The following is a 26,319-nucleotide window of genomic DNA, read 5'->3' as shown; positions in this document are numbered from 1 at the left end:
TAGAGAAACATTACAATAAAAGTGCAAATTTTTTAACATTATTTATTGTAGGTAATATATTACGATACATCTGAAATATAATTATTTGGAATAATATGGATGAATTAAAATGTGGAACGAATTAAATGTGGAAATTAAATGGAAAATCAATTTAATTTGAGATATGAATAATTTTTTCAGCTTCAGTTGTGAAGTACGACTGCGTTTCGAGTCCAGCAAACACCTTATTGGCGCGCAGTCTATGAAACTGAAATAATATATTTGCAAAAAAATTTACATTTAGTATTTATTTTTTTATTAAGCATTAAGAGATCAGCTTTGACCGAAATTCATTAATAGAAAATTATTTCTATTAATGAATTAATTTAGAATAATAAATTTTCTTTAACGTATTCCGATCAAAGTAGGTGGAAAATTTCGAAAATTTAAGCAGCATCAGCTTTTGTGAATTCCACAAACTGTATTCAAAATTTTCACGATGTTGTTCGTGGATAAAAACCGATAGCCTCGGAATTGTTGAGAGGGATGCGATTTGCAACGATCAATTAATGAAGTTGCGAACGAATTTCCGTGCATAATGCCGTAACATGATTGTTCTGCCGGACCTGTTCAAACACAATTGCGCGCGTATGTGCGTGCGTGTCGCGGAAATCAAGCTTATCGGCTCTAATTAGACACCTCATGCGAGAGTTCCTGCTGTTTGTTATCGATATGAGATCTCCGGGCTGCAAGTGCCGCAGCGTCCTTCCGCGTTCGCTGTGTTATAGGGATCACTAGAATAATCGTATTCCCATTTCCCATACAGTGTCGCCATTATCTACGGTATTGTCCTGTATCTCACGATTTATGTACTCTTCGCATGATTTTTACCGCATAAACATATTATTGCAATTTTATGCGAGCCAACAGATATATCTATCGGATACAGGTATTTGGTTTTTCAAAGCGTTTCGCGATTACTCCGATAATGTTGTTTTTTTTGCTGATTAATCAGCAACATGCAATCTAATACTTATTAATGAAATTCATACAATATATTAATATTTGCATTAATCTTACATCACTTCTATATGCAGGTATAATATAAACGAGAAGAAATATTATGATGCTTAATTAGAATATCTGGTACAAAATAATTATAGAGTCAGAAATAATTATATCTCGAGCTCTTAAAAAGAAAATCATCATTATTATTTCTCAGAAAAGTATCCAAGTTTCTATAATAATATTGTACTTCCGAATATACCATATTTTGCAAGATAAAAAATGTTACGACATTAGTTGATTCAATTTTTCGCTTAAGTTTGAATATGCGATGCTATTGTCAATTTTCCACGCACAATAGCGTAATGGTAAAATCACAGTATATCGGATATAGCGCGTGATACAAGACGATTTCATAAATATATATGGAGATCTTTTTAAACGAGAGAAATATTGGAAATCGACATACGATTTACGAGCTTGCCTTCTTTCATGCAATCAGCGCTGAATCGAATATGCTTTCCGTTGACGCCTTCTTGTAAAGCAGGTTCGTTCAGTCGCTTTTCTAACCGCGGCCTCCGCAGGAAATCGATCTCGTCCGCTCTAATTAGGAGTTCTGCGGTCTCGCGGTGCAGTACCATTTACTATTGTGTCACGAGTGCGAATGAAATTGCCGTGCAAAGTGCATTTGCCTAAAGAAGCGAAAAATCGGAGCATTCGGACATTTTTATCCTTTCTCTTAAAAATTTCTCGTAAAATATATAGCCTCTCATAAAACTCATAATATAATTAACTTTCGTGGAACGCGTTGCTTTTAAAGGCAGAAAATCCGTAATTTCCGAAAAAACTGAAACGTTTAAAGACTCCAAAATAGAAATGGATTGAAAAAAGTCGTGTTAATATCTGTAACAGTATATACGCGCTCCACGAAAAAGTATCATTTGTCGCAAAATTATGATTACGACGTAATCCCGTTTTTATTTCAAATCTTTATTTTATATTTCAATAATAAACAGAAGCTCCAGAGCTAATCTCTATCGAACGTTCATCCCACTTTTCCGCTCGCTTAATCATCCGATATTCAGTTTTTACATTTTCACGGTATTAAAGCGTGCATTTCGCATTTTCTGGTTGAGAATGGCAGAAATACACGCGCAGCTGGTTGCCCTCCGGGCTAGAAATTTCGAGGCGCGCGCGTCCAGCTTTATTACGAAGCATATTGAGAATCGTATCAGGATATCCCGTAGCGGTTTTCTCTGGTAAGATGAATAGATTCACAACTAATAATTTCCCGTGGGCATCCACGCGCCCTCATCCCGTCACCCCCGCATGGACCATTCGCACGATGGACAATAGCTCTGAAAGTGGAGTTACGGGATGTAGAATAAGCGGTACGGCCGGGTGAAGAGAAGGTGTTAGTAGTGGTATTAGTAGTAGTAATAGTAGACAGAGAGAGAGAGAGAGAGAGAGGGGGATGCTAAAGAAAGGCGGAGGCAGGGATAGGAATTGCACGAGTAAATGCTCTATTCCGTTGTTGGAGCTGTTTAATTACTAGTTATCAGTTGAAAAGCAAACGGGAGGAACGCGCGAGAGAGGATGTGCGCGCGACAGCGGATTCAGGAAAGAAGAGAGAGACGCAAAATCGGATTATGGCGAGAGCTGCGAAGCATTCGACTGTGGTGACTCTGAATTTCTAGTAGAATTGCACTAGTCCTTTCTCTCTCTCTCTCTCTCTCTCTCTCTCTCACTCACTCGCTTGCTTTTTCTCCCCTTTTTTTCTTCCCTGCGATTCGCCTAATGAAGGCTGATAAGGCCGCGATAGATTCAGCAATATCGGCAGCGGCTTAGAGCGTCGCCCGACCGAGCATCTCAGAGGGAACGAGATGGCTTGTACATTAAGTCGTAAAATCGAGAGATCTGCATTTATTAAATGTTTCCTTCGATTTTATCGCGCGAACAGAGTTTCGAGATTTCTCAAGCCGAATTAATCGCAATAATTTGACAAATTATTGTTGTTCGCTAGATAATTTAATACGAAGGTTAATATGAATATAAATATATTTTGTACATTTCCTGAATGTGCAATATGAATAGAGAATAATAGTACATTTGGTACTCTAAAAGCAATATTAAAATCCTGCCTTGAGGAAACTTGCGGTATCTCGCGAGTTTTGGCGGCAATGCGATAGGAAGTCTTAAAACTTTGATGTTGTCGAGAAGACGAAAAGGGTGAGATAGGAGGCGAGAAATATCAGAATGAAAGTGTACATGAACGGAATACAATAATTCAAACAATTGTGAGAGAATCGTGGCAAGTAGACGTTACGTGTTACGGGAACAATTATTAGACGCTGTTTAATATTAATCTCAAAATTATACGCGCGACGAAGACAACTTCACAGTTACCCGACTTTGTGAAAATTATTTCGTGAAAATCCTTCTGTTTTATTCATCTCCGTAAACTTTACGATACGCGAAGCACAGTAAACAGAGAGAAAAATGAAGTACAAGAGAATTCTATAAAAAGAGTTTACCGAATATTTAATTAACCTTTCTTGATACTATTTTATTTTAGCGTAAAATATGATGCATTTATATAATCATACTCTCTATTGGTTTTTTAAAAAGACATTTAATATATTTTAATTTTTTATTATTATAGTATAAATTAAAAATGCAATATATTTTAATACAATTTTAATGTAATATGAATTAAACTAAATTAGATTTTATTGAATTTTAGCGATGTATACATTTATTGATATTTTCGAATATGATAAACAAGATAAGGATATATGATTGAAAATTTATTTTCATCTTCTTTGAAATATGCAGCTTTAAAACGTTGTAAATACATTTTTAGAAACAGATTTGCAAATTTCGATAATGGGATATTTATTTAGGTCGTCGTAGACATTACAAAAAATTCCAATGACACATAAAAAACAAGTAAATAAAACTGAAATATAAATATGCTTCAGGACAGTTCGGATGTAATCATTCATGGGCGCCTACGGGAGCTTATAAACCGATAACAGATTTTCGCCAATTTGAACCTGTCGCCAAAAAAAAACTGCGTATTTTCTAGATAGACATTTAATATAAAAAAATTACGGTTTTTGCGATAAAAGTCTGTTAGGAACGTCTAGATTTTGAATACATTGGAGATTGAAATGTATCGTGTATTTCTATGACTGACTTTCGTTTATTATATTTTATGACACCTCGTACATTTTACTTTTCGTGTTCTAATAATACTGCACACGATACGCGAAGAAAAGCGGTCTAATGATGAAACCGCACGAACTGTACGCACGATATCGCGTGATTAGCAACTCTACTCTTTCGTTCTTGCTCTAACGCTTTCACTGATGCAACAATGCTTCGAAATTTTGCGAGTAGCTTTCGCTCCATTTTTCCGCTCCGTGAGCGAATAATGTTGAATCACGTCAATGATCGATTATGTAGGTAGTCTATTGTTTGATTGTACAGAACCGGGCGCAATAATAACGTGATTAACGAAAATTTATGAAAAGTACTACTGCCGAAAAATGAATTTTAAATCCCTAGAATGAATAATTTTAACAAAGCTAAAAGAGTAATAAAATTGTGACAAACGAATAATTTAGTATAATGTTTATAGTTAATATATAATTGTATGTATAATGTGAATTATATATGTGTATTATATTAAACAAATATATTAAAAATATGATCGTTATTTTACTCAAAATATAATGGTTTATTCATCGTTGTAAAAATGATTGTTACTTCATGGAGAGAGAAAAGATTTTTTAAAATTATTTTTTATTATTCATGTATCATTTCTCTTTGCTAGTTTTTGCTAGTCATCGTTTTTTTTTATCGTGCTTTTTTCATTTATGAATTTCGATATATAGATATATCTATAGTTGCAACCATTAGCACACCTTACGGAACTTTCCATAAAACGATTGGAATAGCGGTTGGATGAGAATTCCGTATATAACGAGATTATTCAAATGATTGAAATTCGGATGTTGTGCATAGCCTATTTCCGTAATAATATTTGTAACACCGGAGAATATCGATTTAATTAATGGGTACGCAAAATGTGGTTTCGTGGTAATGAATAATGTGAAAATTAAGCTCTTGTAAAATATGATACTTTTCACGGATTTGCGCGATTTGATGCAATGATGATGAAATGATGAATTGTGAATCTGGTTTTTAAGAAAGACTTACATGATACATAACTATAATGTACACGTACAATATAGTCAACGTTACAAAAGCCATTACAAAAATTATTAAATTATTTCTCTGAGAATCGCGATGCCATTTATTTTGATCATTAATATTCTACTGAAATTATGAAACTTCTGTACGATTATGTGGTTCAATATTCTATCAGATTGCAGTCGACCATTTTAATCACTCTATGATTTAATGTATTCTTTTTGTATGCCGCGGGAATACATTCAAAATGGATATTTTTTCGTGTTTAAATATTCTGTGATCATTACTCGCGTGTCGATTCCCCGATCGCGCCATTAATCGTGGATTTGCATAATTTTAATTAAAAAGCATGCGTTTGCGAGCGATCGAGAAACAAATTTCATTAAATTCTTCGACAGTTGTCGATTAACTGACTGCTTCCGGATTTAACATTAACGACAGTGAACGTCGGGATCGTATATTTCTCTGAGGATAAAATTCGTGCTTGACAAATTCGCGTTCTTGGATTATTTTAATATTTACAAAAATATATTGGACATGCATGTCGTAACTTTTAACGAACCACTCGGTTACGGTAGTAAATTCTTTTATTTATTTCCTACGTTTATAATATGTAACAGGCTAAGATTCAAACAAAAAAAATGGATACTCAAAAAATTTTTAACAGGCATATTCGTAAGAAATTTTTTTTCCTACAAGTGTTTCTTGCAAAAATTTTGCGAAATTATTTAAAATATTTGCGCATTAACTAAATCAATCGGTAGATTGAACTGAAAGAAAAGATTGGTTGCTGCAACAATTTAGTTAGTAAAATATGGCATAGCATTTTTATATGGCTGCAGCAACCAGTTTTTGATTGTAGCAGGAAATTTTTAGTTGCGTTAGTCTATCCGTCAAGCAATGTCAGTATATGATTTCGATAGGCTGGTTGCTGCAGCCATATAAAAATGCTGTGCCATATTTTACTATCTAAATTGCAGCAACCAATCTCTTTTTTCAGTGTAGACCAAATGCAATTTTATATGAAAGAGATTTGTTGAATAAGTAGATTTGGAGTACCCTGTACGTATTATCTTTGCGAGAAAGAAATTCTTAGCGTGCAATTGTAATGGAAAGTTATGCAGCCGTGATAACTTCCGATGTTGTTAGGTCGGCATAGCCGAACTTTTGCTATGTAATGAATGAAAATAAAGCGCGCCGTATGAAATCCGTAGGCGGTACATTAGCGTAATGGAAAACCCTTATCTCCATAGCAGTCATTAAGTTTAAGCTCTTTTATATAAGGATAAACTTCCTTTTGTCACGAATATTATGGAAACACATCTTGCAGGCTCAAGAAGTTAACGAGAACTTTTTCCTGATATTACATGTGTCTCGTAATGCAGTCACTTTGGACTGAGTGTAATATATCAAAGCATTTATCCATCCTCTTTAACGATATTTTACACAAGGATAATTGTATCATAGCGTATCATATTACGTTATTGCGATTATTACGGTTAAAATATTTGCCTTAATGTGAAAAATGCTCTCGTGTATTATCAAGTTATTATTAATCAATACTACTCGTAGTATTGAGTGCAAAAACAATAACAGTTAACGACGCTAATTTACATTTGTATAGCTTGTATCATAGAATGTAAAATTCAGAATTATACAGTTCTTTCTTTCTTTTCCTAACTCAACTAACTACTTGTTCCTCGCAAGCTCGTAACTTTATTTATTATATTATCCGAATACGCACATTATGTGTCAAACGTGTTTTATACGTTCATAAGTTCGGACGGGGTGGAATTGCAAGAGCAATCAGTATTAACTGACGGGCTGGATGTGTAGGGACATGGGTAACCCACATAAATCTCAGACTCACCAAGCGTGATTCAAAGTTGTTTTTGTTGCGCGGAACCACGCGTTCTGCTGAGTGGACTTCGCAGCAAGAAGTGCAATCCATGGCTTCAACCCTGGTTTAGATTCGGTACTATTTATTAAGCGTGCCCCACGTTTGAGTTCCCGCTTTTTATTCAATCAATCAGCAGAAATAATAACATATTCTTCATATTATCGATTTCAGTTAAAATGTCCATGCGACACGAAAGCCCTCCAATGAATCTTAATTTGACATTGAATAATATCATCTGTTTATTTCCGCGCGATAAAAACAGCTTTGAATCACGTTCCACCGATATGACATAAATTGAGAAGGTTAATTGAGAGAAAAATAGTTTTTGTATTTCTGCGCAGCAATCTACCGCAAATAAGGGGATTTGATATGTGGATATGTTCATCCTGTTTTATGACGGTTCCGTAACTATAACTCAGTTTATATGTACAGAGTCACGTTAAGATATATTATCACGTATAATACGATGCCATATAACTTTAGATATTATTAGGTATAGCATAAAGTTTTGATATACATATATTTCACACATTACGTTGATGTATATTCATCGAAGAAATGTAATATATAAACCGAGTTTATTTTTCGAATAAATAATGATTGACTCTTAACTCTTAACTCTGTGTGTTAAAGTATAATGAATACAGTTACTAAGGACATATAAAAGTCACGCGTCGAAATTAATGTGCAAATAAAATTTTTAATATATTTCACTACATAAATATACGTTGAAACTAGCAATTTACATAAGTTAGTACTTTTAAATATCCTACCAAATAAACTCGACTATGTGCTTTATTTATTTTTCGTTTAGAATTGCTATTGATAATTCGATGGATTTACATGTACCACAAGAGACATTCGGAAATGACATGATTAAGGGAGATACGGCTAAAGGTAAAATCAATCGAGCATAATCTTCGAGGCAACGTACTGCCCATTGCCAAGGGATATCCACGAAGTTTCCAGATGCAATCGCCGGAGGCTGCTTTCACGGCTATTAATCCGATCTAATCTCGGGTAATCCTATTGGTATATGTGTGTACATATACAAATATATATATACATATATATATATATACATGTGTTAACAAAGATACGGAAAAAGGAAAGAGTACTTGCCTCCGCCGGTGGTTTTCCGGCGCTGCTTATACATTCGATCACCAGCTCGCGATCTTCGGTGGTGACGAGAAAGTCACCCTGTAAGATCTTCGGCTTTTGCGGTGGTACTAGCACGCTCAGCTTGGCAAATCTCGATCGTAAAGCCGGCTGTCCGTCGTTTGTCGGCGAAGCCTGACATTGATACGTGCCGTCGTCCTCGAGTTCCACCGGATATATGTGCAGCGAAAAATCACCTGCAAGCAGAAAAAAAATATGATCAATAAATATTGAAGTCTAACAGATTTTACATGATATTAAATATTGATATTAAATTTTTCATGAGCTTTCGCTGGAATTAAAATCGCGTTCAACTAATTTTATTATTATACTTTTTAACATGGTTTGAGTTTTTATCCGAAAACTATAATAAATAGAGAGGTAAGGCGTTTATCATTGTGAGGCAAGCCATCTAAAAATATAGCCAGATAAATGAATACGATATTCAACGAAAGAAAAAGTGCAAATAATAAAAAAATATGGATTTACAAATGCATGGTATAAAAAGAAATACCTATATGTAAAAAAAAAAGTACATAAAATAAAATTAATGAGATAAAGAAAGCGACAAAAACTGAGCAAGAACATGAAGAATATAACTAGTAATATGATAATAAAGTTGTAAGTAAAGAACGAATAAGTATAATAATGAGGAAAATTGTAAACAATGGTCTCTTTAGATATGTATATTCGTCGAAAAAAATCGATTCCAAATTGAGGAAAGGATTTATCATTGAAATACAATGCGAAGTGGAAATAATCTCTACATTATATGGATACTCTCTGAATTGTAGACAATGGAGGAGAGATCGAAAAAACGATATTCAACTGCAGCGGAATATGTCAGTCGCTTACAGCATCGCGTCGGAACGCAGATATGGAATTTATCACGGCGCGGTTTTATTTTAAATTCGTCGCGTATTCACGTAAACTGTCAGGCACCATCCAGCTTGATAACTACCATCGACGAATTAGAGCCAGCTCATCCTACTGTGAGGAAGAGAGAGTCTCTCTCTCTCTCTCTCTCTCTCTCTCTCTCTCCCTCCCCCCTTTTCTCACATTCTTCATCTCTCTTTTTCTTTTCTCTTCCCAATGATTTTCAACCACCGCCACTACTACCGATTCCCTCGTCAAATCGCGAGAATATACGCATTGTCTGTCGAGCGAAAGTGGCGTCGTCGCTCAAAAGTATCGCAAGCTCGTCGATTCACGCCGAGTCGCATCACGTATCACGGTAACGTATCGCGCTCGAATAAATCCGCGTTGCCTGTACAATTTATCCCCCTTTCTGTGTGTGTGTGCGTGTGTGTGTGTGCCGTTCCTTTCTTTCGCGCATTGGCACTTTTTTTTTTCTCCATCATCCCGTTCGACCGTCCTCTTGGTCCTTCTCACAAATCGATGTCACGCATGCATCCCGATGCATATAACATTACGCTTCTCGGGTCCGCGAGCGGAACAAAGTGAACGAGACGAAGGCGACATTCCGCGTACATGATGCGATGGTCGAAGAGACAGCTCATGGTCAGACGGTAGAAAAATGTAATTGTCAGTCTCCGTGCGTGCGTGCGAGCGACGAGAAATAATTTCTACAATAAATTGCACCTTCACGATAAAGCTGGCTGACAACGGCGGCGCGTCCGACCGTGGGACGCACTAAGGACACTTTCCGCCTAGGTGTCAGCCCAAATTTACTGCCCTTATATGTGAAATATAAAATTCCGCGGAAAATATGAAGCAAGTTGATAAATGTATCCCCTGAGACGATAATATCATCATTTCTGTGAAATTATTAATTTCTTTTTGAAGAAAATTGATGCAACTGACAAGTGTATTAAATAAGCAAATTAAATAAGCAAAAAGTATTACAAGCCGTACGAGAGGATGAAGGTAATCTGAAATTATTAAATTCGTATAGAAATTTTATAGTTGATTAAAGATTATATACTATTATAGAATTTAGTAAATATTTTAAGAGAAACATTTTTGTATTACAAAATTAATATGTAAACTATAAAATACTAATAATTTACAGTTTTAGATAAAATTGTTATTACTTCTCTCTCTCTCTCTCTCTCTCTCTCTCTCTCTCTCTCTCTCTCTCTCTCCCCCCGTAGCGTCAACGCAAGAAAAAATGTTTTTTATTACTTAATTTGACATTCTATTTGGCACTCCTGCATTATAGAGTACTATGGAGTGTAAAACTCTATAAATGATTTTTTATTTATTCTCTGTTAGGACGGTATGTCCCTTGATTGTCGCGCTTCTGTTCAAAGCTACGGTGGCTTATGCCCGATGAAACGTGTATGAGCCGCTCGTAATATCGCGCGTTTCAGCCGTTAAACGTCAGGGCGTTATCGAAAATAATTTCCATGGGAAATTTTGTGTGGTACGGTGTGGGATGACGCGAAAAGCTTCGCCGAGTCACTCGTCCGTGATGGTCGCGCGAGTAAAATTGACGAGCGGCCCTGCATTAAATGATAAAGCGATTTTTTTACATTTTTTAATATTTTATTTTGACTGCAGTGGTACATTCATTTGCTATTTCCACCGATGTGTCAATGGTCGATTTATCCTTTCGAATCGTACAACTTTATCGAACAGTATTATGTAAAAGTAATTTAACCCATCAACTAGCAGTTCCGAGTAAATCAAGTTTAAAATTTCGAAGAAATATTTTAAGCTATTTTTCCTGAATGGCGTGTGATATTAAATTTTACTTCAATCATTTTTTTTTTTTTTTTAATGCAAAGTTTTATATTGCCAGCTGCACAACTTTTTACAACTTATACAATCCGGCTTTTTTTTTATTTTTTTCAAATTTCATAGGTTTAACTTATTTTTATATGATACCTTCCAATTAGCGTAAACCGAATAGCGGAAACCGTAACCGAGCGATAAAGTGCATTCACCTATATGCACCTACATTTGTGGAAGTTAAAAGCCAATTGAAACGTACATTTTCTTGCTAACTACAATTAACGCTTCTCTCAGGATCTCCGTTGAATAAACTTTGAAACTTTGACATACAGAACATCGTCCGTAGCTTTCTGTAATACTACGATAATTACTTTCGCTAGATATAGTCAATGTTATATATCGCGATGTCAGTTAGAACGATCATCTATAATGCTCTCATAATCAGTTGAATTTACTTCGACGAACGTAACTTCGCAATTTTCGTGCCGCGAACTTTTGGCGTGCTATTGTTTGCGCAGCTGGTATCGCACGACTCTCTAAAATAACTTTCTCTTAAAAGATCTACATTTTACAATTTTCTTTTATGTTAAGTTTACTCAGAGTTATTTCAAAATATTTTATAATGACGAGTATATTTTATATTTCAATTGGTGGAGTTTTGCTAGAAAATACTGCATTGGTTGCAAATGCAATATCGTTGAACGGTGTTTTTCAATCAGGCTTTTTCACAAGCTCGATAAATCTACGTTTTTGATATTTTCACTTTACATTTAGGTCCTCTCAAGATCATGGCGAAATAATATACATTGTATAACGACAACATAAATGTATTGGATGTCCTACTAAAAAATTGAAAATATATATATCTCAAAGATGCTAACAGAAATTGTTTTATTGCTAAATCATATTTTCTTTTATTTTTTTACTTTTGTATTTACTTACATATATGCGTTCCTTATTCTTTTATAATGTTATGTTTCATTTTCTTTATTACTTTTATTGGTAATAATATTATTCGGAAGATGGAAGGTTCCATACGGTGAATAGCCGACCGGATGAATGATGGTGACAACTTCTTATTTACAAAATGTTAACGCACGTCGGTGTTACCGGATTAGGAAGTTTTACGGAAGAGATCCTTGAAATACTACACACCTGCGCGTCAAGTGAAGTTTGTTGCATTAAGCGTGAAAAATTATAATGCCAGAAAACTTTGACGTCAGACAGAAGTGAAGTGAACTCTGATTATATTAAAACTCCTCGCCGAATTTTTTGAATAATGAATCGTCACGGATATTCGATTAAAAAATTATAAAAACTCTCGAAACTTTCGTAATTATAGAATGTCGCCCGTTTTGATCGGCAATAAACTTATCTGATATTTAGTTTCCGTGAGATATTTTAACAATTACGTTTTATTGTGGCAACGTCGAGCGACTGTTTGATATAGCGTTTAGAATTCAAGTCTTCGTCAGACACAATTTGAGAACATTTCCGATGTAAGGGTCTGACATAAAAGTCGGACAAAGGAGAAAGGATCTTTTGGCAAGCAAAGGTACAAGAAGAGTCGTGAAGACTTACTCAATGCGGTGGAACAATACATCGCGAGCAATTAATTAACTCCTGCGTTGTCCGCTCCGCTACAAACAGCCATAATTAATTTTAATTACACGAGTCAAGAAATGAACATTGTATCATAAACCGTTACGATTAATTACAATTAATTACAATTGTTGCCGTTAACTGTTAACAGAGAGATGCAATACTACAGCGCATTTTAACCGACCAAAAATCGTGAAAATCAATATTTAGCTATTTACGGCTTTTGACGGATGTAACGATAACGCGAGAACAAATAAGAAAGGGATGAATCGGGAAGACTAAAAAGGGAATTAATGTTTCTAAATTAATGTACATTTAATGTATATTTGCTGTTGGTAAATATATTTACTGAGGTAAAATGTTTCTGCTAATATTAATATTACAATATTATACGATTGTGATGAACCCGAACGTCTATAGCATACCGTTTGGTTCTACCTCGCGAAATATTGCAACATAAGAACATTCTTCTTAAGCACTGGGGTCGGCTTTGCTCATTAATATCAGTTGAATTTTACAAATACGATTCTCGGCGTCGAGAACGTAGCAAGCCCAAAGTTTGCGCAGCAGAGAATTTCACCCTTCCGGATGCATAATTTATGCTGGTACTCGGCTTTCTCCGTTGCTAGACTTGGACATTTTATGCTTCAAAGAGCATAAAAATGGCGACGGTTTAAAAAATTCCCATCCTGTTCCGACGTCCGCAATTTTGTTATGTCGAAATTGAGATTGTCGTTTTAAAAAAATTGCGCACGAGACACGCGTATACATACATCTCGGGAGAAGGTTATGTAGTATAATATTTGTAACTTGAATACTAAAAAAACGGTATATTGCGACTGAGAAACTCGTACTAAGAATAACAGCAGAGAATACGGCAAACAGATTTTTCCCGAAGGAACGTCGAGAAAGAAAATATATTTGGATACTAAAACGCTTTCAAAAGATGCGATATGTTGGCGGTAGATATGAATTTACAGTAATATAAACGAAAAAATACCGAGTGTCATGAAACATTCGGGAATTAAAATATTACAGCAGGAAAATTTTCGAAAAATTAAGTAAAGAATATTATAAAGTGATGTAATATATTTTTATTTCAAGTGGTATTTCAGATATAAGAGCTTAAATATAGCCACGAGATATAAGAACTTAAACGTAGTCTGTCTAAATGCAGTTAGCCACTTAAAGCTTTATTATTTCACAAACTATCGCTTAAAATCAAAATAACTTTTTTACTTAATTTTTTGAAATTTTTTCATACTATTTTAATTCGCGAATTTCGCAACATTCTGTAGAATATTTTTTCTATTTTGCGTTATATAGTTATAGCTACGTCTCTCTCGTCTTAGAACTGGTATTTGTGCATTAATAAATTAATTGAATCGTGGACATAGCGTCATAATCAAGATAACCTTAACATAAGGCCATTAATCCTCTAACCAGAAACGTGTTGCTAGTTGTTTCGGTAAACTCTCCCTCTCCCCTTCTCTCTCTCTCTCTCTCTCTCTCTCTCTCTCTCTCTCTCTCTCTCTCTCTCTCTCTGTCTCTCTGTCTCTCTGAGCTTGGGTCTGTAACTAGACAAACGGTGTGATAACATCGCGCGCGATTACCGGCCTTTATTGCAATACGTAGTAAATCACATACGGCCTGACTAACAGTAGTGGATTGTCTTTACACGCGATGCGATTACGCTGCAAATTTCGTTCTTCGCTAGGGTGTCTGGTCACTCGGCTTTGCACCGCGAAAACTAGGTGCAGAGGGCGAGAGCAAAATGTAAAAAGAGAGAGAGAGAGAGAGAGAGAGAGAGAGAGAGAGAGAGAGCGCTCGATAACTCGGACGGTGCGCACGAAAGCTGCGAAAATATCGAAAACGTAATCCGGTGGGTGTCCCCGAAGCTCTCTGATATACGTTTGCGAGAAACGGCAGCCGCGAACGAGCCTCGTAAAAGCTTGTGTGTTTACTGTCGACGAGGTTGCGCACGGATTTGGTCTGCCGGCACGAAGTAATCGCGTAATCAGCGGGCGCGGCTTTATCTACTCCGGCATATCGGCATTTGGGTCGGCCGCTGGGTAGTGGATTCGGTGTCCGAGAGTCGGGGAGAGAGCTGCAAACGGGCAAACGATAACATCCTACGGCAACATCGTTCGCAGGACGCGCAACGAGGGTTGTATGCGCGAGGGCGCAGGTCTTTATCACGACGATAAATCAGCGCTCCGTCAATAATACATAGCCAGGCCTTTCGCGTAAGACGTTTCGGGTGCACGTTAACACGCGGGGCACACGAACGAACGGACACACACACGCACACGCGGAGAGAGACGTGCGCGTATAGACCAGTTAGCTCGGGTATGTAATAGCGCGGCCATAATTCCCTCCGAAATTAGTAACGGTTAGGCCTACAAACGGTCGGTAGGCAAGCGAGCGCCTGCCGGACGAGCCAGTCGTGACATTAATCGCGTCTGTAAATTTCACGAAAGCACAGCCGGGCATTGCTGCGCACTTGGAAACTCGTGGCGAGTTCCGTCGTGGCGAGGAGCTGAACGGGGAGGATGTAGTGCGATGCGAACAAACGGCATTAACGTTCGTCCGGTTGAGCGGATTCGATGATCGAAGAAAATCGATACTCGTGAAGAGAGACGGCTGCCGCCGACACCATCCACTGTTGATTCTGATTATTTCTCTACCGTGACGTAATTCTTCTACACCGATCGATCCAAAAAGAAATGCAGGAATTATGTTCTACTTTCAGGTAGAGAAGAACATCTAGTTAATTTAACTCCATAAATCAGCTTTAAGCGAGAAACGGGAACAACTATTTATTTCAAATCAGAGATTTTTGTATCGGCTTTCCGCACAGAAAGATTTTCTACGCGTCTACCTTCCATCTCGACGTTAATTTAATAAAGGTGCATTAATAAAGGAGCTCTTTCTGTACTGCAGGATTACACACACACACACACACACACACACACACATACACACACACACACACAGAGGGATTTGGAATAGGAATTTTATTTCGAACCTTTTAATTTTCGTAATCAGAATTAATCTTATGTACGTTCTATATCTACCTATGTGTACCTGCTATATCATGATTGTGGTTTGATTATACCAGAGGCAAATATTTGTTGCATTTTCCTCAACCATGCCAGGTATCGGCCACCTGGCATGGGCTAATGCATCATTACAGATAGTTATCCTTTAATCGACAAACCAACCATACATCCTAAGGTCGCAGCAATTGCCAATTAAGCGCATCTGGATATCTGATTGGTGCTAACGTAGACCTCCATTCGCGCATGTGCAACTCCGAAATGCAGCTCCGAATTTGCTACCTCTACCCTAGAGTGAACATTACCATATGGATAAGGCAAGATTTCGCCTAAAAGTGCTTTAAAGCTCAGCTTCGAAAATGCAGTTGAATTTTTCATGCTGCGGTAGAGCATGCTGACTGCATGCGATTTGCCATATATTTAAACATTGAAAAATCTTTCATTTTTTAAATAATTTTACATTAATCGATAATGTTTACAAAATGTGACCGTTTGAAAATTTTCAGCCAGATAATAAAGTTTGTTTTAAAAATGAGGCAATAGAGAGCGACGTGTACATATGTATGTATAATGAGGAAATACGCATTTATCTTTGAGGAGTTCCGCTAATTCTTTTATCCCACGGAAGTGTTCCACTATATACGCGACAAAAAGTTTAAAAGCACTGATCTAATATTTACTATGATGTAGCGTCATTATTCAGGCCAATTATCACAACGATATGGTCTATGGACGGTTTGCAAATAAAAGGAAGATGGACGATATGTGATGATTACCGCAATGATAGTACAGAGCGACAGGTCTCGAAATTATACTCAGCTTTTACTGCACAACGAGGTTCAATCGACCCTATTGGCCACCACGCCGACGATCGTATTGATTTCGTAAACCAACCCGCGTATCGTGGTTTCTCGTTGCGGTTGGGAATTTGCTAAAATTTCAGTATCATATGCTCGTTCTCGCTATTATTTTGGCGCCGATGACGGTGTTGATTTGTAACGAAGTAATACGTTCATGATATCCTGCGAATTAAGCGCGCAGTAGTAACGGCCGTATTATTTATCAGAATTCGATTATTTCGTCTTTCTAATATTGGATTGCTTCTATTAATCAATTTTATATACGCGAAATGTTTAATTGGTACACGTGTTTCTGTATGCGACGAATCTGTTGAATAAATCGCAGAGTGATGACGAATGTATTGGAGCCGAAAGAAATTAATTATGTTTGTAGTAGCTTCTCGATTTAAACAAAATGCGCGAGCATAGTTAAGAACTTTCATCCTCATCTTTATTACGAACGCATCTTATAATACAGAATGGCGCACGAAATGTCACACCATTTCATTTCTAAATGTATGACATATTTATTTTTAATAAAATTGATTGGACACAGAATTAATATCCAATTGAGTACCAAAGTGAAAATTGGATAATTAAGTAATATGACGTTTCGTGCGCCGTCTCGTATACTTTTTTGTTCCAGTCGAAATAACAATTTGGTCCTTTTAATTTTAACAATATACTTTTGAGAAATTTGATTTTTAGTATTTAATGATAGTTATTTAGATGGAATAGAAAAATATCTTGCAAGTACAAAAAAACACTCAAGAAAATAGGAGTGAACTAAATTCAAATCTGATGTGTCTGTAATACTTGGCATTAATTGAACGTGTTATTGTTTCAGTCATTGATCATGTAGTTTCATAAAAAGATGATATTATTTGAATGTATACTTTCATGTAGCTGTTACGTATACCTCGTACGCATTCGAGAAATTCGAAGATTTGTGAGCACTTACAATATTTAATGTATTGCTTAAACTCCATAGATGCAAAAATAATGTACGACCATAATCACTATTCTAAACATAAACAGATATAAATGATCTTATCGAATTAATTTCGGAAATAAATTCCACATTTTTGTGAACGGAAATTTAATTGATTCAAGAAGTTTTATGTCAAACGACAAATAGCTGCAATCTCAGGATTTGCTAATTAAATTTTTTGTTTTTTAGTAATATAGACATTTATAAGTAAAGAAAAGTGTAATGGATCAAAAATGCCATGTGTTAAATTCATATTTTAACTGCTTGGGGCACGTTTGAGGTCGTTCCCCATAAAAATTACTTAGATTTAACCGAGATTTAATCAATTCTCTATCTCTTTCTAGTTTTGTCTCTAGAGAGAAACGGAGAATGAATTAAAGCTCAGTTAATTTTAACTAACGTTTATGGGAGCGACCCTAAGCCAGGCGCGCGAGTTACGGCTTCTCACGGAAGATTAAATGAAATGTCGATAAACCGCTTACTTACACGGAAAATAGTTATGCGCGGTCAACTTGCTGATCTTTCAAGTCTGGTCTATGTATATAATTTCATTAGAGGATGACGTTCTTTTTTTCTTCCTTCCTTTTTTTTTTTTTTTCGAGTCCATTTTCATTATCTCGGCATTAGACGCGACATCTGCTGAATAAGAATTCGCGATATCCCCGCTAGAAATAGTAGGTGTGGGCGGAGGTTTGCGATTTAAATTACGTCGGCCGAAGTGTGTATCCGGCAGAATATAATATCTGGCCCGGGAGTGTGGTGGTAGTGAGTGAGAAAAATACACCGCGGGAACCGGTAAGGTCGATTAATCGGCTGCAGTTGCAGCGGCAGGAGCGGCACCGGATCCGGTCGAGCAGGTTGGGCGCCCCCGATATTGCTGCCATTGCTGCTGCTGCTGCTGCTGCTTCTGCTTCTGCAAGCGATCTTAAAACTCTCTGTACGCTCTCGTACATATGGAGAATGAATATCGCCGGAATTACGTTGTGTGCTTATAATTGCGTCAATTAATATCAGGTGGCCTGTGCGGCAGCGATATCCGGCGCTAATTATCAGACAAGTGCGCCCTCTGATCCAAGATAAATTTGCGCAAGTTGGCTAAATCTTAGATTTCGGATAAATAATTGTTCGAATTTCGCGCTATTTTATCTTCTTGTTTCATGAATTATGTGGTTTTTTTAATAAACAATAATATGCAGGCTCAAATTTAGAATAGATACAGATCTTATATATTTTCTCCGAACAGAAATGAATCTTCATGTAAGTTAATGTTTTTAAATATACATACATATATTTATCACCATTCTTTTTTTGGTTTAATTGAACATAAACCAGGATTGCCCCAGACCTGGAAACCGGGAAAAGTCAGGGAAATTCAAATTAGTCATGGAAAACCGAGAAAAGTCAGGGAAAAATAAAATAAAAAAATATGGAATTTTGAAATTTGCTCACAATTTTCTTAAACTGCCCCTATTCTAGATAATTGTTAAATTTTTTTAATAATATATCTGCCGTTTATAATGAAGTTCCTTCAAAACTCGCACACTTTAAACGATTTTAATAAAATAATTAAAATTGATATTTTATTCAATATTTTTAAATAATAATAAGTAACGAGCAAAGTAAGAGTCAACACATTTCTTTGAAATTAACATTTTTATTTGATCGCCCTTTTTCATAACTGCGTTCTTTTTTCCAATATTAATTAATTTATTATTATTATTTTTTAGCTTGAATTTGCAAAATTTTAGTGTGCTACTAACCTTTTTGCGTTGTTTTTAATATATGCTAGTTTTCCTACAATTATTGACTTTAAATGTATTAAAATTTACATATTTTATATTGGAAAATTTTTCATTTTTATCTGGAAAACCTGGAAAAGTCAGGGAATTTTAAAATTTATTTTCTGTGGCAACCCTGCAAACTTATTATTTATCACATAGTTATAAACATATATTTATCATCGTTCTTTTTTTTATTTATTTGGACATAAATGTATTATTTATCAAATGCTTGATATCTAATCGTGAACAACAAGCTATGATGATAAAATACTTCATAATTTAAGTTGTAAATAGGACGTTACTTTTTATTACTTCCATTTATCGGTTAATTAGCTGACTAAACAACGGACAGACAAGTCACCCCACGCTGACTGCTAATTTCATGGAAAATTTTTACCGCGATCAGCTAAGAAGATAATAACATTCCTCTGAATACTTTAGATTTACGAATTAAGTGTACTTTACCGAGCTGCTTTGCGTAACGTGTTCATCGTCGGACTGAAAATGCTTTAAGGTCAAAGTTTCTTGATTGTACAGTGCAGCTTTATAAAATTTCCTTAAGATTCCTGTCGTGAAAGCCATCCGTTGCGATAAAGTAGTATCGAGCGATAACCATTATTTCTACGATAACGAGTTAATTGTTGAAAGCATAATTAAGTTTGAAGTTTAAAATATGCAAATTTTTACTAAACAATCACGTTCATTAAGAATAAGCAATTTCCTTATAAAAACAAAGAATAAAGTACACTGAAAAATATACTTCAAATTTTAATAAATCATTTTGTTCGAAATAGTTAACCAATTACATATTTACAAAAATGTATTTATTCGATACGAAAACCATTAATTTGATTTAACGATTTTTTTTTTTTTTTTTTTTTTTTAATAAATATTTATCGTAAGTAAATGTTTAATCGACTCTATTGAGATACTTATTAAATGTATCATTTTTTTTTCTCAACGTAGAACAAGTCGTATTTCTGATGAAAATCTTCGATATTATTACCTCGTTAAAGTTGGGATCAGTTTAGCTTTAGGCGTGATCGCTTCATCGATTAAAATCTATTTAAGCGTAGGTATGCTTACGTGAATAACATATTCGCCCGGGGTAGAAAGATATGAAATCGATAATATCCGCGGAAGAAAATAAGTGCGGAGAGCGCCGCCGATTGCCTCCGTTCCGACAACGCATCCTCCCCCAGTCACCTGTTATCGTAATAAATTCGTTCGAACGATAAGCTATTTCTAATACCAAAGATCGCACGTATCTCACACATCCTAAACCTTTAATCGCGCGCGTATCTCGGATCCCTTAAAGACATATCGCCTTACACGCGGTGGGTGCTGTAACAAGATCGAGCGCCGTTACCGACCACGCAGGCGCGCCTTATCGAAGGTGGAAATTACGACTTGGTGTGTACGTTTTTCCTTTCCGTGCGCCCATGAGCTCGCGCCCATGAGAAACAGGTATATCGAGCATGTAACAGAAGCGATTGCGATTGCGACGGCGCGGCACGGCGGGGGTATCCGGTCAAGTGACTGCGGCGCGTTTCGTAGCTGGATGCCCCGCGGCGAAACGCGACAGCGCGATGCCACCAACGTTAACGCACCGCAGCGCGCAATGCAACGCGCGGCGTGCTGCAACTGTTTCTCTGACGCCGTTGCGCCGCAGCTGCAGCTATACCGCCGCCTCTCTGCCACCGATCTTATTGATCTATGGTAGAACCATTAACCATCAGAGCGTGCACCGAATGTTTCGGAACTAATTTAAACTTAGCCGCTCTTCTCCGCCCGCGGCATACACGACGTCGAATTAAAGACTTCGCTCTATCTCTACTCTGTCGTGTGTACATTGATATGTGCCGAGTCCCCGCCGATTAAAGCGACCGCGACACGTTGTGATTCCGTTTACGGCAATTGCCCCCGTCGACTGTTTGCTCGGATATTGATATATTTCAAGGCGCGCGCGCGCTTATCTTCTGCCGCTTAATCCGAGATGTTTTGGTTTTAACGGAATTATGAGTAGATTGAAATTATATATTAAATCAAGACGTGGATTGAAATTAATTAATTGAATCATATATAAAACTGAAACGAAATCATGAATATCGTGAGGTAATAAAAAGAGAAAAAATTTTACGGGAAATAAATTATAGATTATATTTCTGAATTTAGAAGCTTCTTCTAAACTAAACTTCGTAAACTAAACTAACTAAAAGTTCGATGGGAAGTTTGTTATACTTATTGCAGTATTTCAATTTTTTGTTATTTGATACTTTTTATCTACTATTTGAATTTAGTGAATCAATTTTTGTAGGAAAAAAAATAAAAATGAGCGTTTTATAACATCGTGCCAAGCGAGTGATATAGAAACTGACACATTAGTAAGATTGATCTCGATACGTTTGCATCGTGGCCATACGAGATAAAGCTTGAAAATTTCGAGCTTTCTTGATCTCTTTTATGTTCGAATTAAATGATGAAAACGTTAATTAAACGGTTTTTCCGATAGTTAATCACAATCTCGCTACCGGCAACGAACACCCACACTATGTTCCGCACTAATTAACTTTTGGATGCATACATCTAATTTTTTTTCCTGCACTTTCGATTAATTTTTTTTTTGTTCTGCTGGCGAATAATTTTCAGACCAACCTTAATCTACTTTTTTTTTTTTTTTTTTTTCCAGAGCGTGGAGTATTTTTTTAAAGGAGAGTTATTTTGCTTTTACTTTAATTACTCCAGCTCTTCATTATGGAAGCATATAGCCTAAGGTTAGAAAACGTGGCGCCCAAAATGTAACAATATTGCAATATAAGCTATGGAGCCTGGAATACTAAACCGGCAATAATTTTATGGAAATCAAGCGTTGCTACCGCTGTACGTGCCATACAGACGATGGAACGCGCTTATACGAGTACGAGAAGAATGAACGAGGACCAAGGCATCGTGCAACGGCATATAGTTACAAGTATATTATGGTTTCTCGGCTTAAACTGGATTTCAAACGCGCGCGAGCGTTATCGTCCCAACACACTGTGATTGTTGGGGAAGTCCGCGTATATACGCACCGGGAGAGGCACATACGGCATTCAGCTTAAGGATATAATGCCACCTGTATACCTAATCCTACTTTTGACTGACGCGTCATCATCGAGTTTCACGTGAAATCTCTATAAAAGAAACTTTTTGCATAACGCGATAATTCCTACAAAAGATTATGTCCAATTATAATTCTCGGATAATCGCGCGACGAAATATTTAAATCGTATTAAAGTATCTATACGCAGGTGAAGAATTATATATTCAAATTATATTCCAAACTAACTCGTGTGAAAAAAAAAAATACCAGGAAAGATAAGAGATTTGATGTGAAAATTATTTCTGTGTCAAATAACGGAAAAAATATTTAAATGGAGTGGCTGATCAATCTTGGTAATTTTATTAATCAAATAAACGTAAATACGATATCTTTTTTCTTTTTTTTTTTTGTTCAATCTAAAAATATTGCCGAACAATGTAATATTTTTTAACATATTGTGAATGCAGGAAATGGAATATCGGTATAGGACGATATCGTGGGATCACTCTATCTTCGGCAAGCCCGGCGACTAATCCTGCACCCGGCAAATACCGTAACCGAAAAACGAATAGAAATAAAAAAATAAACGCCGCGTTCGTATATACCGTTCGGCGTTTCAATATGCCGACGCGCACGAGCAGGACAGCTTCGCGAAACACGTTACAAATTTTGATTGAATAAACGTTGGATCGTTTCGCTTTCGGCGCGCTGATTTTTGCGGAATTAAATGACGAATGCAGCGAGCGCGGAAAGATACGCGCGCGCTTCGAAAGACAATCTATATGTCGAAAAAGATACAACGGATGAAATAAACCAGTTTACTGCTCCGCCTCGCGCGTCGTTACATGAAAAAGCTTCGTTTTATCGCTATGCGATTAAATCATGCATTGATTATCCCGTTATAATATTAATGCAATTGGAACACCTTTACGAATCCTCGTCATAATTCCATTTTTACTTTGTTATTCTTGCGCCATTTTTTTTTCACTCACTCGCTTGTTCATTCATTTACTCGTTTATCTACTTACTTATTTGGTCACATCGAAATAAAAACATGATAACAGTCTCCAATTATTTTATAACATAAATCTTGTCGTAACATAAAATAATATTTTTTTTTATTTTGTGTGTAGATTTGAAAGAAATTTCTGCGCTGATTGGAAAATCGAATGTATAAATCGAACGCGTGTATCACTTTTATGTTTTACTCCGAAAAATCATGCCGCAATACATTTCTGTCGCTAATTTTTTTCGCCGTCTGTTTCCGTCATTGTTATTACCGCGATTTGCTGTCGGCATTAAGAATATTTCATTCGCGTGTGCTTTGTTATTTGCGTTTGTGTCTCTCGAGTTTATTCACCAGTAACGCTAACATCATCAGCGTTCTCGCTGCTGAGGCCAGAGACGTGAACCGTGAAGGTCTTTATTTGAACATCACCCTTTCATTTGCCGACACAATTTACTGATTGGGCAGAATTCTCTATCCTCTCGTTGCCTTTGCCATTACGTTTTGAATTAATTCATCCGGGAGTATATGTGTCGCTTTATATTAAAAATTCTGCAATAAAGAATGTCGTCTCAAGTGCTAGGTTGCATCTCAGCGACCATTTTGTATACTATGAAACCGTTTACACGCGTAAAATAGGTACTCCTACACCAGCAAGTGTTACGAGTGTTGTTGGGCGGCATTTTTTAGTAACTCGTTAGGAAACTAATTTAACTTCGCAGTAGCTTTTAATACGAACTGCATCGGCTTTATGCGACGTAGTCGACACAAGAGTAGCGCGAGGTCCATCTTTGTTTTAAAGCATGCTAACAAAAGAGAACCTCTTGCGGAAGTGCTATATACAGTGAAGCGGAAATGATGATACAACTGAAAAGGAGGTCATTTCTCACACCAAAAGAAGCTTGACAGTTCAAAATAATTTGTTTGACATCGTGTCGGCAGTGGCTGTCAAAATAAAAATATATAACTTTTCGTTAGAAAATAAAGCTCGCCATTTTCTTCAATTTTTATATATACTCGTATATGTATATAAAAATTTTTACAATGACTTAAATTCTTTTAAATTGATTCGCTAAACAAAAAAAATTTAATAACCGCTAATACTTGATGATATTTTTATACGACACATTTGAAGAGGTCATCCAGTTTTAAAAAAAGATTCCAATATTTAGAACAGAATTCTTCGGACATGCAGTCACAGATAAAAAAATATACTCTGTATACTTTTGATTTTTTTGTCATGTTACAATTTCCATCTGACAATGAGATATATATACATGAGTGTACCTCACTGTTTTATACCGAATGTTGCCTTTGCGAGGTTACTATGTATATATATACAATACATCTCCAAGTTCTTCCTTTCTTCGCATATTATGTGTGTGCTGTGTCTACGAATATAATCTCTAAGTAACGTGAAATATTTTTTCATGACGCGCAAGTCCTACGGGCAACCGGGCGAATGTGTATACACTTTTTCGACACGGCAGAAAATCAATACCTTGCGGCCGGAAATTGAATTTGAACGAGTAAACAGGCCAGCGGCGTATTATAGTATGTTGATGCAGCGTATAGATTTTTAAATAATCCTTTACTCATAAAAAGTACAGTTCTATCAGTAGGAAATTTAAACGTGGTTAAGTTTGCGTTCGAGAGAGCACAAAACATTGTATCGAAAAACATTAATATATAGGATAATCCTCGGTTATTGTTTCAAGCGTTATTTCACAAGTTCTAAAGCTGAAAAAATTGCCAAAAGTTAGTTATCCAATAAACGAATTTTCCAATCTTTTCCTAGTAACGATAATAAAAGGAAACTTTATAAAGATTAAAGAGAACATTCCAAAAGTGGTGCGGACAAATTGCGGTGTCAATCGAACAATAGCGTTTGAAATAGATATTCTAGATTCTGGATGGTTAAATCTCGGGAGCCTACTGTATCCGATTTGGACCGAAACGTGTTTGGCCATTTTTATTTAGACACAAAATATCTCTCACGAACTATACATTTTTGAAAAAAAAAAAATGTTTCAAATAAAAGTTGTAAGAAGGTTTTGAAGAAGGCTACTTACAATAAGGCCTTGATTTTTTTCTTATTGGTTTTTTCTTATGGTTCGAAAGTAGGCCTTGGAACCCAAAATCTAACTATTATAGTAACGTTAGCTTCTTGATATCACTTTTAGAACGTGCTCTTGTAAGACAGGAAGTTTCACGATCGCAAATCGCACTGTACTTTGCATAATTGCAGTATCTGCACGTTACGCGGTTGATGAAGGAATCCATTTGAGCGTGAAAACAGAATTTCCGGAATAATCTTATTTCGCTTATACTTGCCTTCTTCATCGCTACCGATCATGGCGTATCGCTCATATCCGGTGAGATTCCTAACAGCTCCTAGGCCAAAGTCGTCCTTGGTCCATTGAATGGGCCCCTTTTGATCGAGGACTCGGCATGGAAGCGTCACCCGGCTGCCAATCACCGCGGTTTGATCCATCGGCTCGATGGCGAATCGCTGATAAACTACTTCCGTCGTTGTAAACGGCTTCAGCGTCGACACTACCACGGACGATGCGTTTGTCACGTCCATAGCTGCCACTGTCTTCGCCTCCATTGTCATCAGCAACGAGAGGCAAATTATTAACGATACTGTTCTTCGCCCGATTCTTCTGCTCTCGTTCCTGTGAATAAATGAGAAAGATTTATTGGATCGATCACGTGTATTTGTTAGAATTCGATATAATTATGCATTATGAAATTGGTTATCATTTATTTCTTGTAACGTTATATCGTGAAGTGAAAGTATGACGTGATATGTATTGAGCTAAAATATAAAATTTAGACTATATTAAATATTTTAAAATATGAATATTTAAATTGAACTTAAATTAAACTTGAAGCATCTCGAAATATCGAATATTCGATTCTGTTAATCGGGACTGAGCAAAAAAAACCCGTCGCTCGATGTCGAAAGAAAATTTCGGAAGAAATTCTTTTCGTGAATT

At 36.3% G+C, this 26,319-nt stretch overlaps 1 protein-coding gene across 1 annotated transcript in view; it reads right to left on the bottom strand.

Moving 5' to 3' along the window:
• The window catches only part of LOC108749306 (irregular chiasm C-roughest protein-like), a 47,629-nt gene extending 21,665 nt beyond the window's left edge, over positions 1–25,964 (bottom strand). The window contains exons 1-2 of the mRNA XM_018487907.1: positions 25,652–25,964; positions 8,225–8,457 (exon numbers count right to left, since the gene is read on the bottom strand). Of these exons, the coding sequence (XP_018343409.1) occupies positions 8,225–8,457; positions 25,652–25,934 (516 nt within the window). The 5' untranslated portion in view covers positions 25,935–25,964. The remainder of the gene's footprint in view (positions 1–8,224; positions 8,458–25,651) is intronic.
• Between the last annotated feature and the right edge of the window lie 355 nt (positions 25,965–26,319).

The sequence above is a fragment of the Trachymyrmex septentrionalis genome, unplaced genomic scaffold (assembly GCF_001594115.1).
Source record: "Trachymyrmex septentrionalis isolate Tsep2-gDNA-1 unplaced genomic scaffold, Tsep1.0 scaffold29, whole genome shotgun sequence".
In the NCBI taxonomy this organism is placed as follows: domain Eukaryota; kingdom Metazoa; phylum Arthropoda; class Insecta; order Hymenoptera; family Formicidae; genus Trachymyrmex; species Trachymyrmex septentrionalis.
This window is presented reverse-complemented; position numbering and strand designations above follow the sequence as displayed.